Source organism: Wyeomyia smithii, chromosome 1, assembly GCF_029784165.1.
Source record: "Wyeomyia smithii strain HCP4-BCI-WySm-NY-G18 chromosome 1, ASM2978416v1, whole genome shotgun sequence".
Classification (NCBI taxonomy): domain Eukaryota; kingdom Metazoa; phylum Arthropoda; class Insecta; order Diptera; family Culicidae; genus Wyeomyia; species Wyeomyia smithii.
The window spans coordinates 14,975,548-14,990,676 of NC_073694.1; the positions used below are offsets into that span (position 1 = coordinate 14,975,548).

Consider the following 15,129-nt stretch of genomic DNA (forward strand, 5'->3'; position numbering starts at 1 on the left):
TTTATAACAATTTCCAATTAACTAGCTCCATGTAATTTTTTCCCGAAACAGTATAATTTTAAAACAAGTACTGGTATGTGCTCCGATAACTTCTATGGCTAATGGTGAAATTTCTATCGTCTACTTCATGAAATAAATTCGATAATTCTATAAGGTACTATGAGGTAAATTGGGGTGAAATTGATCATCATTGAAATCCATACATTCTTCTGGCAATGTGCTTTTTTTTCGATTTTCTAAAGATAAATGATGATTACTGTACTGAAAAATAGCATTTACAGCTAGTTTGGAAACGAAAATTAAGAAATTTCAGGATAAATTTTGTTTATTTTGGTTCACGAGCTGCTTTATCAAAAATTTGCTCTTATTTAATCGTCGTTAGACCGATTTCAATTCGGTTTGTTGCAAAAGCTCAAAAACCAGCTCTGAAATTAAAATCTTTGTGGTTTCCTGCGGATTCATCATTATTTCTTTAATGGCATGGAATGATCATTGTTGAAAATTACATTTTTTGAGCTTTCATCAAACTTTACTCTCTTCTCCAAATTTAACGTAATTAATCCTCAACTAAGATTACTTTAAGTAAATTTAATACTTTTTATTTGTTATTTTGAAACTTGTTTGATCAAACTTGATTGAGTTTTGACTGAGTTAGGATTTTCGAAAACATGAAAAAATGCACCGGGCATGCAAGGGTTAACTTTGACAGGTATGTGAATCATGCAAAAGTTGCGTTTAAGGACACGTTAACATTGCCTAGTGTTGTAATAGGAATATCTTTTGATTAGTATTATTTATCACGAATTTTCAGGTGATCAATTTCACCCTATTCCACGGTACCTACATTAAATCTGTAGCTTAAACTCTCGCTCCACAATATCCATTTAAAAGCGGTCGCTCGCTTATGTGCGCGGCAATTTTAAGTTTCGAACATAGAAATCATTGCATTTTTTTGGTTTTGTCCGATAATTCCGTGTGGGTAAGTACCCACAGGGATATTTTCCGAGTGGGTACTACACCCATACTACCCACATGAACCGCCGGCCCTGGAAAGGAATGAGTCACACTTTGAGTCAGTCTTTCCATCTATAGAAACAGTCCCCAGATTCATTAAAAATAAACCGAAGAACACCAGAAGGGGAAGAATTCCGTAACCAAAGTCGTTTGAAAGCGAAAATATTCACCATGATTCGATAAAAGTAGCTGAAAGAAATTAACGGTTATAATTTAAACCGTTTTGATTGTCATTTAATCGTTTTATCGATTTGAAAAAAACATCCAAATGATTTCGGATTTATTTAAAACATTAGAAGAAATTTTCAATCAAATTTTGTTAAAATATACATTAAACTTGATTTTTTTTGAATAGCTCTAAACATGAACGGTGTGCAATGAGAGTCAGTACCATTCTTTTTTTTTTTTTTGCTTTACATTAATTCTATTCGCCTCACTACATTTGTCATGGTAAACATCTGTAATCTCTAATCTGCATCAGGGCGTAGGTTTAGGCCACACAACTGATTCAATCCAGTCGATATACCGAGCTACCCGCGTATAAACACTCGGTGTATTCGATCCGCATCCATTGCCGAACGACGTAACTCCAACGAGTTTGAATTTATTGTCCTCCACAATCTGCAGGGGACCGCCCGAATCGCCCTGACAGGTGTCTCCAATGCGCTTTGATTCCGTGTTCTCGAACCCCGTTGCGCAGTATTGTGTTTCGATCAACCCAAGCGCCAGTCTTCGGTTGTTTGTGAGTAGATTATTTTCGAAAAAAGTTTGGTTGCACTTATTCAACGCTACCGTAGTTACGTTAACCTTCATCAGCTCGGCGGATCGGGTTTGATCTGGAAGAAAGGTAAACTATGAGCAACATTAAGAACTGATAGTGATGATTTAGAGAGTTTTACGGTCAACGTCGGTGATGCCAAAGCCTTCGGCAGACATCACTAGGTTTTCGGGTAAATCTGCCGTGTCACTGTAGAGGCAGATAGGAACAACATACTCTTCATTCACCACCTTTTTTTCTAACTCAATTAATGCAATGTCGTTGTAACTTCTACTGCTACGATACTCCGGATGGGGATAAAACTCCTTTAAAACAAAAGTTTGCATTGAAAAACTATTTTGAAAGTTGGATTGAGTGTTTTACCTTAATTCTAACCACCACACCAGAGTCAAGTTTTATAGTGCCCAAGAGAACCACTGTCGGCCTGCTATTTTTGGGAATACAATGGGCCGCCGTCAGCACGAATGTGTCGGTAATCAAACTAGCTCCGCAGCGGTAATCGTATCCCTTGCTGACGTCTTCGCTTTCGTAGCCCAACGCTGCCATGAACGGAAACTCGCCCTCCTCCGCCAAGGTCCCGTCGATGATGTGGAACGTTAACCGGTCGGTGATTTGCGGGACCTGATCGCATGCCAACCTCGTGCGGATGCCCGGCTTCAGGTCGATCGTATGTATGATCGCGGAATCCGACGGACAACAGATGACCTCGATAACACCGTCGAATCCGCAGTTGACTCGTTCGTTGTATTTCTTCTTCTTCAAAACCGTCTCCACAAACCAAGGACATTTGGGTGCCTCCAAACAGAAACCACTGCTGCCGTTCCGTAGTTGACACGGATCACCCTCTGGAATGGAAAGACAACAGGAAAATAATAGAAGAGGTGTTTAGTGCTAAGAAACTTTTCCAGACTTTACCGGGGTCCCGAAGTCGATCTTTAATCTTCTCTAATGTAATTAAATTTATACGTTTTTAAGAATCAAGCCATCTGTCTAGTGACTTGCGCATGCCTATCATCAGGCTTCCCGTAAATCCTTCCTCCATGATGCATTCAAAAACATTCAAAGGAACCGCTCAGAATCGGTCCACACTCTGTGCAACCGTAGAAAAGGCCAAAAAGGAGCTATTTGCTTTGTGGTGCTGTTCTTCATTCGTTGCGTGCAGATCCGAAGACAAGCATCAAGCAACGAGTGCATGTTAGATAGGAAGCAACTGTTTGGCTCCGCTCATAATGCTGTGCGTGCTTTACTAAATTTCCTGTTACTTGTGCCAGCACCTTGTTTTTTTTTTTCAAAAGTGGGAAATGTGTTATCAGAGAAGATAACTCAGGAAGTGAGGTTATGTTTGCTAGACCAGACCCACTAAAACCCCCAGTCTCCAGCCCTAATATTGTATGCTTCCTGTAACTACCGTTAGGTATTACTTCAGTGAACCAGCTTTTGTGCTTGATGCAACCTCATTTTAGATTTGTCCAACAACCAGGAAACAAGAAATTAGCTTACTCCGGTGGATTACAACATTCAATACTCAAAATTAATAAATTACTTTCTTAGTAAAACTCATCGAGCTTATAGTTTATCTTTAGGAAGAAAACTACTGAATTCTAAGCGAAATTGTTCTCCAAAATTGGATTCTGCTGGAAAATCGCCTCTATTGTGCCGAAACATTCAGCTTATATAGCCGAGAAGTCGTTAGACTAGTATGCCGCCTCTCGGTTATATCTGCCGAATGCGCAGTAGAATGCGTATCGAGATTCTCGGCATAAAATGACATCTGTCAAATACTGGTTCCTCGAAATTCTCGGCAAAATTAATTCAGCCGAGATGGCTGCTGAGCACTCGGCTGTCCAAATCTCAGCGCAAATAATGCCGAGATTCGGCAAATTTTTTTAAGTGTGCAGGATGCTGCGCCGTTTTGAAGTTTAAGAAGGCGACTTCTTGTTAGTCTGTAAGCTGTAAAAAGCTTTGCCAAACAATGCCAGAAGGATCACCCCTTAAAACCAAAATTTGCAACTAATTCAATCAACAACTGAGAACTATTTCTTACATTTTTTAAAAGTATTTTTCTAAATTTTGAAACTTCTGCTGACAAAAAAGAAATTACTCGTCAAACCATAAGATTATTTAGTCCCTAGATAAGTAATTTTGCTGGCGTCGCTGCATTTTTACAGGTTATGTATAGAGTTGATCTGCTTGGGAACGTAACGTCAAACGTCGTTACACTGAACGGAATCGTCGAGTCCTTATTAGAGAGTTTATTATTCAGAAGTATCAAACGGGTGAAATTAAAAAAGTCATATGATATACTCGATGCACTAATAATTCACCTTAAAAATATGATTCGCTATGCACACTTGTAAAAAAATATCATCAATGAAAAATTTTGCATTTATATTTTCAGTGATAGTTGTCGATTATTTACAACATGAATTCAAGCGCATATGTGAAAGAAAATCATCCATGTCAGCCCAATCAGCATCACCTGACATCTGAACTTGGATTACAACTTAACAATTAAACCTGATATTTTGAACGATTAAACTATTAAATACGGTTTGAGAACAGATCAATCTACAATACGCAACCCAGTTTGTGTTAATTGTACGCGCAGTTGCTGAGCAATAAGAGTTTGAAGGTCATTTTTCGAGGTAAAATCTGATTATTCTCCGCCGGAAATGGGTTAAGGAAATCATATACAAACATGAACTGTTTTACGATTCAGTTTCACACCGTTTCATTATCGATGTGCCCATCCATAAACTTTCCCATAGTTAATAACAATCATTTTAACTGTTTCGTGTTGCGCTTATTTGTTTGAACTGTGCAAGCAAAGGGTGATAATCAGTTTTAAAATGATATACAATCTCTGAAAGCTAAAGTCAAGCAATGATAACACATTTATGTGCGAGCAATTATGCTCAGTGTAGTCTGCTTTTTCTTTTGGCAGTTTTTGCTCATAACAAGGCTCAAAATAGAGGTAGGTCTACTAGATCATGATTCTCAAAGCAGTTTTCAAGTCGAATCGCTACAAATCAACTCTAGTGCTTGGAATCTTTTGTGCAACATGATTTGCCTTGAATACAATGGGCACACTAGCGACATTACTTATCTATGGGACTAAATAATCTTATGTCAAACCAGAAGTGATTTAAAATACAAAGTATGCAACGAAAAGGTGTTGACAGGTTGGATGCGCCATAGAACCAATAAGGTAGGAGGAAGGAGCGGCGGATGAGTGTGGTTACATGTGTTAGATAGCAACATTTTTCCCGTACTGAGATCGTGACGTCACAATAACCAATTGAGCACAGTTTGGCGTAAAAAAAGATGCATGGATATTGTTTGAAATCGTATGGAATGCATTATATTGTTGTACTATGATAACATCAAAAATAACTACGTTACTATTTTGGGGAGAGGTTTGAATATGGCAAAGTTTCCATAAAATATTTTGATAACTTATTCCCGATATTCTCATTTTGGCCTCCCTCATATGTTGCAATGTTTTGAACCTCCTGCCAGGTTATATGTGCGACACATCAATCAATGTCCTCTAATGAAAGAGTTCGGAACAAATTCAGGGGTAAACGATTTTTTTGTTAGGGAATCAGAGTTACGTTGTCCATTGATGTGAACTTTTGTAAACCATAAAAACCGTTTCTCAAACGGAATTCTCAAATAGAGGAATGAAACAAAACACGATAACAGCTAGTTTTTATTTTAGTGTTCAAGGCTTTATGTTAAATTTTTAATTTCTAAAAAGTTCGAGTCTTTTTTTTCTATTTTTTCTCAGCACTGCACTTCTTTGCTCGCTTTGATCAAAAATCTGACCATTAGGCTTAATTTTTCTTTTTCTTGTTGAGTCATACTTCTTTTCAATTTGCAGTTCTTCGATGATTTTTCATTCCTTATACTAATTTTCCGTATACGGATTTTAGAACATTGTCCGGAACGTAAGTAAACTTGGCTTTCAGCTTCCTTTTTGTGACTTCACATTTGTACGCTGTTTGAACCTAATTACTGAGGAATCGATACCAGTATTATGCATATGGTTAAAAACATCTGATTAGCAGTTTCCATCCAGTTTTCAGAAGGTTGACCTAGCCCACCGTTAGAAACATTATTTTATGGCAGCCGTGTTCCGAAAGGTTTTCAATTGTATATGTGTAAATGCCCATTTCGGGGTTACTTTTCAAAATCGATTATCGTTCAATAACTCCATCCGACTCCTCAAAAGGTCGTTGGTCTGGCTTGTAGGTCTACGTGTCGTCCTCTTTGTCGCTTGAGGTGAGTTATTCCGCGATTCCAGGGTTGTTAGAGAGCTCTTTTTTATATTCGAACAGGCAACTCATTTTGAACTTCTCTTCGAATGGTGCGGAACATGTATTTTGATTTTTGGCAGAAGGAGCGTGTTGTTCAGTTGGTGCATCTGTCTGATGATGGACTCATCGGTGTAAGTGTAGAAATTGTTTGAACGGCTGAAATATAAACAATTACTTTTGGACGGCTACGAGTGGTAAATTGATACATTACCTTCCGATGCTAAAATGCGCCCGGAAATATTGTGAACAATTAAAAAACTTTGCTGGAAGACCTGATACCCGACAGAACAAACGCCAGCGTTTCTCAACATCAAGAATTTGGTAGAAGCATGCTTATGCCTAACTTTTAGGCTTGATCAACCGAAACACCACATGATTTCACTTCACACGATGGCATTCGCGTTTTCTGGTAACTGTAGAGCGTTAGAAACTCGAAAAAAAAAAAAACAATACGCACTGCATGCCGAACGTAAACTATTGTAACGTCATAACTTTTTACTCGCCACCTCTGATCGCATATCGATAACTTATCTGCCACTCCTTTGTAATATACCTTATTGCCATAGAACGTTAATTTTGTAGTGTGTATTCCGAGCTAGTGATAAGAAACTTATCGATACTTATCGATAATATCGATAAATGCTGGTCATCGATATTATCGTTAATTTTTTGACGTTAACGATAATTATCGATATTATAAGGGTGAGCACAAGTCAGTGCGGCTGGTTACTGGAGGAGACCCAAAAGAAGGAGACCTCACCTACCCTACCCCAGGAGTTGCTTTTGCCGCTAGGTATTTGTTGGGTGCTGCTATTCGACAAGATTTAGCATTGTTGGGGGTGGTGTAACGGTTTGCCCCGGGTGTCACTGAGTTTCTGAGAAATATAGGTAACTAAAAAGGTATTGATAGTTTTTAGTTTCCTAAGAACAGATGAATTCGACAACTTAGTACTGGAGAACTTTGAAAAAATATCCAAACTTTTTGCACTATCTCATAAAAAGCAATGATACGAAATTGTAATAAAATGCATTTTCTTTGGCTCGCCAACTCTTATAATATGATGGACATGCATAGCGGCAGTCTATTGGTAATTGTTTAGTTTAACTTGGAACTGTTTAAGTTTAAAGTATCTGTTACCCAACAAACAATTTTTAGTTCCACTAAAAATCCAAATCAACGAAATTGTTGCGCCAAAAAAGTATCCTGATGTATACAGGAGGTGGACAGAATAATTGAGATAAATAGAATTCTCTCGGATTTTAAATGGCCAGAACTTTACGAAAAATGAATCAATTTTGATAACTGGTTTCATTTCACTGGAAAACAGTATTATATTAGTATTACTTGGGAACTTGGTGTAACCTACCTACACCGAAAATGTTTCGGATTTCAAGAGTGTGTGTCAAAGTGTACATTTTTGCAACGCATAGAGCGTTTTAGGCAACTAAATTGTCTATCTAAAATACTTCATTCAAAAAAATCTGAGATCACCGATATTTTCTAAAATCCTTTTTTGTTCTTAAAATTATATTTTTTTCAGAGTAGGATCTTAAACTCATTTTTTTATATTTTCGAAGGAAAGTTCAGATAATTTTCACTAAGATATATTGATTCATAAGAAAAAGGTTCAAATACAGTTAGGTTTTCTTACGCGGGGGATACATGCCTCGTGAAAAAACCATGTTAATTCAAAAATCCGCTTGATAAACCGCTTTAATTCAAAAATTCGCGTAAAAACCACGTTAATTTGAAAATCTGCATAAATAACCTTTTAGAGAAAATCCGTGTGAAAATAATCTGATCTATTTAAATGTTAATCCAGATAAATTGCTCTATGACCTACACACCCACAATGTTCGATTGAATTCTGCTAGAGTGCTGCAAGCTCAAAGAAAATTAGTACCCAACAGGAAAAAAACCACCAAAATCAACACCCATACTTAATAAATTCATACCTCGATGATTCCTTGGCGAATTTCCAATCTTTGGCTACCAATGAACCCGAAATAAATTCTTATTTATTGACAACATATAAACCTAAGTGAAACAGAATATTATAAAAAGTTCTACGCGTTGCAAAAATGTACACTTTGGCACACACTCCGGAAATCCGAAACATTTCCAGTGAACCTTGATCACGTCCAGTTCTCAAGTAACACTAGGAAACTAGGACAGTTTTCCAGTAAAATGAAACCTGTTTTGTCAGAATTGATTCATTTTTCGTGTAGTTTTGGCCATTTAAAAATTGACAGAATTTTGCCTGCTTCAATTATTCCCCTTATACAACCTTCAAAATAAACTTCGGCTTGAAACTACTCCGTAGAAAGCACTCTCGGCGTAAAACCCGAAGACTTTCCAAAACAAACTGTTTAACTCGTCCGGTTGTTTGAATTTTCATTTGTAGCATCGTAAGATTTGTCATTCAAGGCCTTAACACAATGGATACGTTGCGGCTGCGTTTGCGGCAATTTGACAGTTAGCCCATACGTCAATGCAACGCAACGTATCCATTCTGTTTGGGCCATCACTGTCTCTGTTTTTAACAAATTTATATAGCAAAATTGCATTTGTCGAATAACGTTTGCGGTAAAAAAAATGAATCATAGTAACCCATGAGTTAGCAAAAAAAAATTGACAGCCCTATCAGTCAAATTCTAACTGTGATGGCGAAAAAAGTGAAGCTACTCCGTTCAGAAGTGTGCGCGTTCAAAGAACGGTACCCCGTCGCGTCAAAAACGGACATCGTGCGGCACTTTGTGGACCCCGGGTATGTCGGTTTTGGCATCTACAACATCTTGACACTATTGGACAACGATCAGAGCATCGAAAGAAAGCCCGATTCCGGACGGCCAACGACCCTGAGCGACAAGAAGCTTCCAAGGATGCTGAAGAGGAAGACCGAGGGAAAAGTGGCTAAATCGCTGCGTGCACTTGGCAGAGAGATTGTTGCGTGCTCTAAAACAGTGAAAAAGCATCTGGAGAACATGGGCATACATGTAGGAAGCGGCAGTCCCGTCCACTGGTCTTGGAGCTGCAGGCAATGACGCAGCGACAGCGGTTGAAGATGGTCAAGTCAATTTTACCGGCGAATCGCGACGCGGCAGTGGTATTGGACGACTAGACCTATCTCACCCTGGATGGCAACGACTAGCAGGGCTCTCCGTATTTTACCTCCCCCACGAAGGAAGTGAGCATCGAGGTAAGGTTTATTTCACAGACCAAGTTCCCCAAGAAGGTGCGGCTGTTGCTGTCAATCAGCGAGAAAGGGATGTCAAAATTGCTCTTCTTTCGCTCCGGGCTGGCCGTGAACGGGGAAATTTATAGTACGAACAGGGTTGCCACATTTAAATCTGTGTTTTCCCTTGAAAAAATCTGAACATCTGTATCTGGAACAAAAATATCTGTAAAAAAAATCTGTGTTGTTTAAACACAAAGAACTTTGTATTTTTTGAGTTTTTATGGTACAGCACTCGTGCGCTAATTGCACGGAAGTTGCAGTGCGACTAGCGGATGGGCTTTTTAATTGCATGAACTCAAAACTGTCAAAAAATTTTAGGGGGTGCGCTAAAGGTTCGTTTTCGTGTATCCGTTCACGAATCAATTTTGAACCAGTCAGATTTTTCCATGAATTGCAACTTAATTAAAGTGTAATGAACATACCTGTATTTCAGAGAATCCCACGTTTTCAGAAGCTGTAAAGTATGTGGACAGCTTAACGCGACATTTCAGTGAGTGTGTGACACAAGTGATCAAATTTAAATCAATAAGATCGACTATAATTGAAAACAAACGGGGAAAACGTGCAATGTGATTATGTATAAATGCTATTTATTACATACAATCGGAATCTTAAATAACAAAATTAAAAAGTATTAAATTTACTTTCAGTTAATTAAATATTTCGTGCGTTCAGTATCCCCTCGCAAAACTTGACAGAGAGACGTTAGCTTCAAAAACCACGTGTAGTTTGACGCAAAACTGCTTTTAAATTGCACTTTCGTGCAACTAGCGGACGTGCAATTTAAACGCAGTGCAACTAAATCGCGTGCAATTAGCAAACGAGTGCTGTACATAATCGAAATTTTTAGCTTAAAACGTGTGAGGAGTTGAAAATATGTTCAATTTGCTCAATATTTAATGAAATAAAATTTGGATTGTTTTTTAAAATTAATGTCAATTTCGAAAAATCTGTAAATCTGTACTTTTCGACGAAAATCTGTATATCTGTATATACAGATTCTGTACCGTTACTTCGGCCAAAAATCTGTAAAATACAGATTAATTTGTACATGTGGCATCCCTGAGTACGAAGTGCCTGACAGAAGTTGCGTCGTTCATCAAGAAATACCATAAGCGCGAAGACACGGTGTTCTGGCCAGATTTGACGTCGGCCAACTATTCGTAGCGATCGTTGGAGAAGATGGAGCGGCTGAATATTGATGTGGTACCGGAGTCGGCGAATCCGCTCAATGTCCCCCAGCTGCTTCCCATCGAGAATTTCTGGGCAAGTTTGAAGCGCAAGATCTATTCCAACAATTTTGTCTCGAAAACGGAGGAGGAATTAAAAAAAACGAAGAAAGAGCTTAAAAACATGGCTACACGCATGTTTTCGTCCGCCATGGCGAATGTTCCGGTTAACTGTCGAAAGGCTGCACGCAAGGACGTAATATTTTTTGTGAGGAAGCTAACATGACAACCTTCCATGGGAAATTTATCCAACTTAATTATCTATCATAGTTTTTTTTTTCATCGCCATCTGGAATAGTTTTTTTTCATCAACTCAAAAAAAATTTTTCACCGCAAACGTTAGCTGTCAAATTATCGATACTTATCGATAATATCGATAAAAGTCCCGGAATTATCGATTGTTATCGATGTCCGTTCTGGGCGATATTCCCATCACTATTCCGAGCAAGATGCAACACTCATCTAGTAATTGATCAATTCGAAGCTCGGAATATTTGAATCAAAATCGTAGGACACAGAATGTTTAATCACCTTGATCCGGAAAAATATTACACAACCAATAAAAACTGTTCCAATTTTCAGAATCACGGCACTGCAGTTTAGATTAAAGCAAATTTTCGAACACACTTTCGCGAATTCTAGCTCCAGTCCTGATCAAAGCGAAGAAAGAAAAAACAACAAACAAGAAAGACTACAAAGGTTATCAATCAATCCGTGTGAACGACACGGCAGATTGCTTACACACAAGCCGCTACTGCAAACGGCTCAGCCGAAAATGACAAAACAAAAAAGCACAATAAATTCTAGTTTACTGGTTCATTTGGGTTTTCCAGCTTCCGTAGTCGCGCGGTCATGCGGCCGGCTTTCGACGGTAACTAAATTACGTAAAAAAAAACTAACTGAGCGGAACATCCTTACCGTACAGAGTTTCGCAAAGTACGAATGTAGCTGGCAGCATTCCAGTTAAAATAGCACAGAATGACAGCAGCAGAAGTTTCTCCAGCAATGGTTTGTTCGCAGTCACCATGGCTGCTTAATTTAATATAAAGATGAGCAATTTTTTTAGTTTATCAATTCCACTTTTTGAGTGCGTGTGTGTGCCAGGCTGTAACCCTACATAGGTAAACATGTGCTGAACTGGTCTATTTTGCACAAATCTATTATGTATCCTCTGTATGTTTACTACAGAACTCTTTTGTAGATCATTTTTTTCCGGGTGTATTACTTTGCACTGTCTATTGTACCTCCTTCTGGGTTTCACGCTGGAAATGCAGTCACAAAAACAAAAATATTGACAAACTAAACCGTAAAACTATCGCTAATAAACCCCGCGAGCGACGATGAACGCGAATTCGACCTAAACGCTCAGAACATCAACCGTTAACTACCGGGGAGCGAGTGGAGCTTCCACGATCACCATTGATCGCGGTGACGATAGGACAGCGGAATTCGATGAGAATGAGTGACATTCCCTGCACGAGCGAGAGGCGATGAGGCGATGTGAATCAGTAGATCGTCGAGCCGCATACTGCACTAGAACTGGTTTTTGAAGAGGGATGTCCGCATACTGTAGTAGGTTATGCTAATCCTACTGTCAGTTGATTGCTCCGTCTAACGTTTGCCTCAGCTCAGTCGTGGTAGGCACAGACTCAATGGAAAAATCCCTGAGAGGAGAGAAAAGATACACACACACAAACGCCCATGTGAACCTGTCAAGAAATGCCACTGTAAAGCAGGATTCTTGATTGAATAGAAAATGGGTAGCAGTTTCCTTTTTAAAATAGGTTAAACTATTGAACTTCTTTTGAACTGAGTGAAACAAGCGGCACATGTCTTAATTGTGCTCACTGATATGAATGGTGACATTGATCCGGTAAACGACCTTCCCATATCAACGTCTAAGTTTTTGGTAAAACTCTAAGTTTGAGCAAAAACAAATGAAATTTGTTTTTTTTTTAGAATTTTCAAACTTAAAGATGAAATATATCGAAAACAGATGCATGTAGGATGTTATAAGCTGTCATAAGCTTTTAAATTGTGAAAAAAAATATTTTCAAAAATGTTGAAATATAAATTATGCTCTGAAACATTTCACATTTCTACAACCTGTACTTTTTTCCAAAAGTTTCCATAAAAAATTCGAATCATTTTTTGTAATTCAAATTTCTGTTTATTTTAACATTTTTTATCAGTGTATATTTTTTGCTTGCGAAGCATTATCGATGAACTATGAATAAAGTGTATGCTAAAATACATAAGCTCTTTAAGAAAATAAGAAATAGAAATACGTGTGCAAAGTTTTATTCACATAACGAAAGTGAAATAAATTTTTTGCCCATTTTCAAATCTAATCTGCATCAAGAGGTAGACTTGGGCCACACAATCGATTCAATCCAGTCGATATACCGAGCTACCCGCGTATAAACACTCGGTGTATTCGACCCGCATCCATAGCCGAACGACGTAACTCCGACGAGTTTGAATTTATTGTCCTCCACAATTTGCAGGGGACCGCCCGAATCACCCTGACAGGTGTCTCCAATCTGCTGAGTTTCCACGTTCTCAAACCCTGTGGCGCAGTATTGCGATTGGAGCAACCCAAGTGACAGCCTCCGGTTGTTTGTGAGTAGATTATTTTCGAAAAAACTTTGATTACACTTATCCAACGTTACCGTCGTCAGGTTAACCTTCATCAGAACTGTGGACTGCATGAGCCCTGGAAGAAAGATAAAGCTTTAGCAACAGGGAAAACTATCAGTGACAATTTAGTAAGTTTTACGGTCAACGTCAACGATGCCAAAGCCTTCGGCAGACAGTATTACGTTATCGGGCAAGTCTTCTGTGCCACTATAGAGGCAGATAGGATTTACATTCGGTTCATTCTGCACTTTGTGTTCCAACTCAATCAACCCAATATCGTTGTAACTTCTACTGCTACGATATTCCGGATGGGGATAGAATTCCTTTAAAACCAGAATTTAAAATTAGAAAAACTGTTTTGAAAGTTGGATATAATGTTTACTTTAAATCTAACCAAAACACCAGCGTTGTTGGGTTCAAGAGACAGAGCGCCCAGGAGAGCAACCACCGGCCTGCTATTCTTGGGAATACAATGGGCTGCCGTCAGCAGGAAACTGTCAGAAATTAAACTAGCGCCACAGCGGTACTCGTACCCTTTGCCCTCGTCCTCGATTTCGTAGCCCAACGCTGCCATGAAGGGGAACTCGCCATCATCCGCTTGGAACCCGTTGATGATGTGGAACGTCGACCGGGATTCGATTCGCGGGACCTGATCGCATGCCAACCTCGTACGGACGCCCGGTTTCAGAGCGATCGACTGTGCGATCGAAGCATCCGGCGGACAACAGATGACCTCGGTTTTACCGTCGAATCCGCATACGACTCGCTCGTTGTATTTTTTCTTCTTTGCAATCGTCTCCATAAACCACGAACATTTGGGTGCCTCCACACATAAACCACTCCTACCGTTCCTTAGCTCGCACGAATCACCCTCTGGAATGTGAAAACCAACAGGAAAATAACAAAAGAGGTTAAACGCTTAGCAAAAAGTGTAGATCAGTCGTTTGCTCGCAAAAGGCCGTCGCTTCCAATGGCGGCCCTGACGTCGAAAGCTCCGCCTTCGTTGGATCACCTCGGTTCCGTTCCATCTATAGAGCACTTTTGGAGAGAAATGTATCGTAACAATGCTTAACATGTTTTGCTGTCAAGCTCACCAAATTCACATAGTAAAATTGATGAAACTGAAAGTAAAAAGTTACACTCAAGGCTTGTATAGTATGGGCGTTATTGTGCCGCACAGAACGATACGAAGGATGTATGAATTTTACAGTTCCCCTCGCGAGAAGAGGTTATCGAAAATTAATATTTGGAAATTTTTTTTTTTTCAGAAAAACTTCAAAATAATTACCTGACATTCCCTGATTTTTCAAGTTTCGACAGGTTTCGCCTCCCTGCAGGATTTTCGTGCATTATGGGAACTTTCTGAAAAATTTATCTTTTCAGTCTGTAAGTCATAACCGAGATAACCTTCAACTCGAGAAGAAAGGGTCAATTTTAGCATATGAAGATTTTAGCGAAAGACCAAAAATGAGACAAATTGAGAAAATGGATGGAAAGGAGAATGAATCGGATGTTTTGTATCACCTGCTTGGTTTAGATGAACAGCATAACTTTCCAATTAATTCGATGGAGTCATCGGTTTCCGTTGGAGAATACCTAGTGTCCTGTTTGCTGAAAACAATGACAATGAGATACTGGAATTGGTTGGCTCACTGGAAGAGAACTTGCATCTTTATTTCGAAGTTCGTTTTAGAGCTTAAATTATTGCAGATTTGTATAGATACATGCTATTAACCAGAGTACATCATTGAAGTGGGAAGCAGCGTTGCTAAACGAGCGAGAAGCATAACATATCCACTCCTTTCTGCTTGAGAATTAGATGAGTGCTACGCTTCTCCAGTCGTTCGCACACACACCTTCGAGACACTCTTTATTATTCACGCACTTGCCAGAGCAGCAGCCAGCATACA

At 39.0% G+C, this 15,129-nt stretch overlaps 1 protein-coding gene across 1 annotated transcript; it reads right to left on the reverse strand.

Moving 5' to 3' along the window:
• Positions 1-1,312: 1,312 nt before the first annotated feature.
• LOC129721340 (serine protease persephone-like) lies at positions 1,313-14,824 on the reverse strand. The gene is made up of 7 exons (XM_055673792.1): positions 14,168-14,824; positions 13,602-14,092; positions 13,372-13,542; positions 6,456-6,462; positions 2,156-2,637; positions 1,914-2,097; positions 1,313-1,850 (listed from the first exon to the last, which is right to left on the reverse strand). The coding sequence occupies exons 1-7, from the start codon at positions 14,292-14,294 to the stop codon at positions 1,492-1,494; spliced, it is 1,821 nt and encodes a 606-aa protein (XP_055529767.1). The 5' UTR covers positions 14,295-14,824; the 3' UTR covers positions 1,313-1,491.
• Positions 14,825-15,129: the final 305 nt, after the last annotated feature.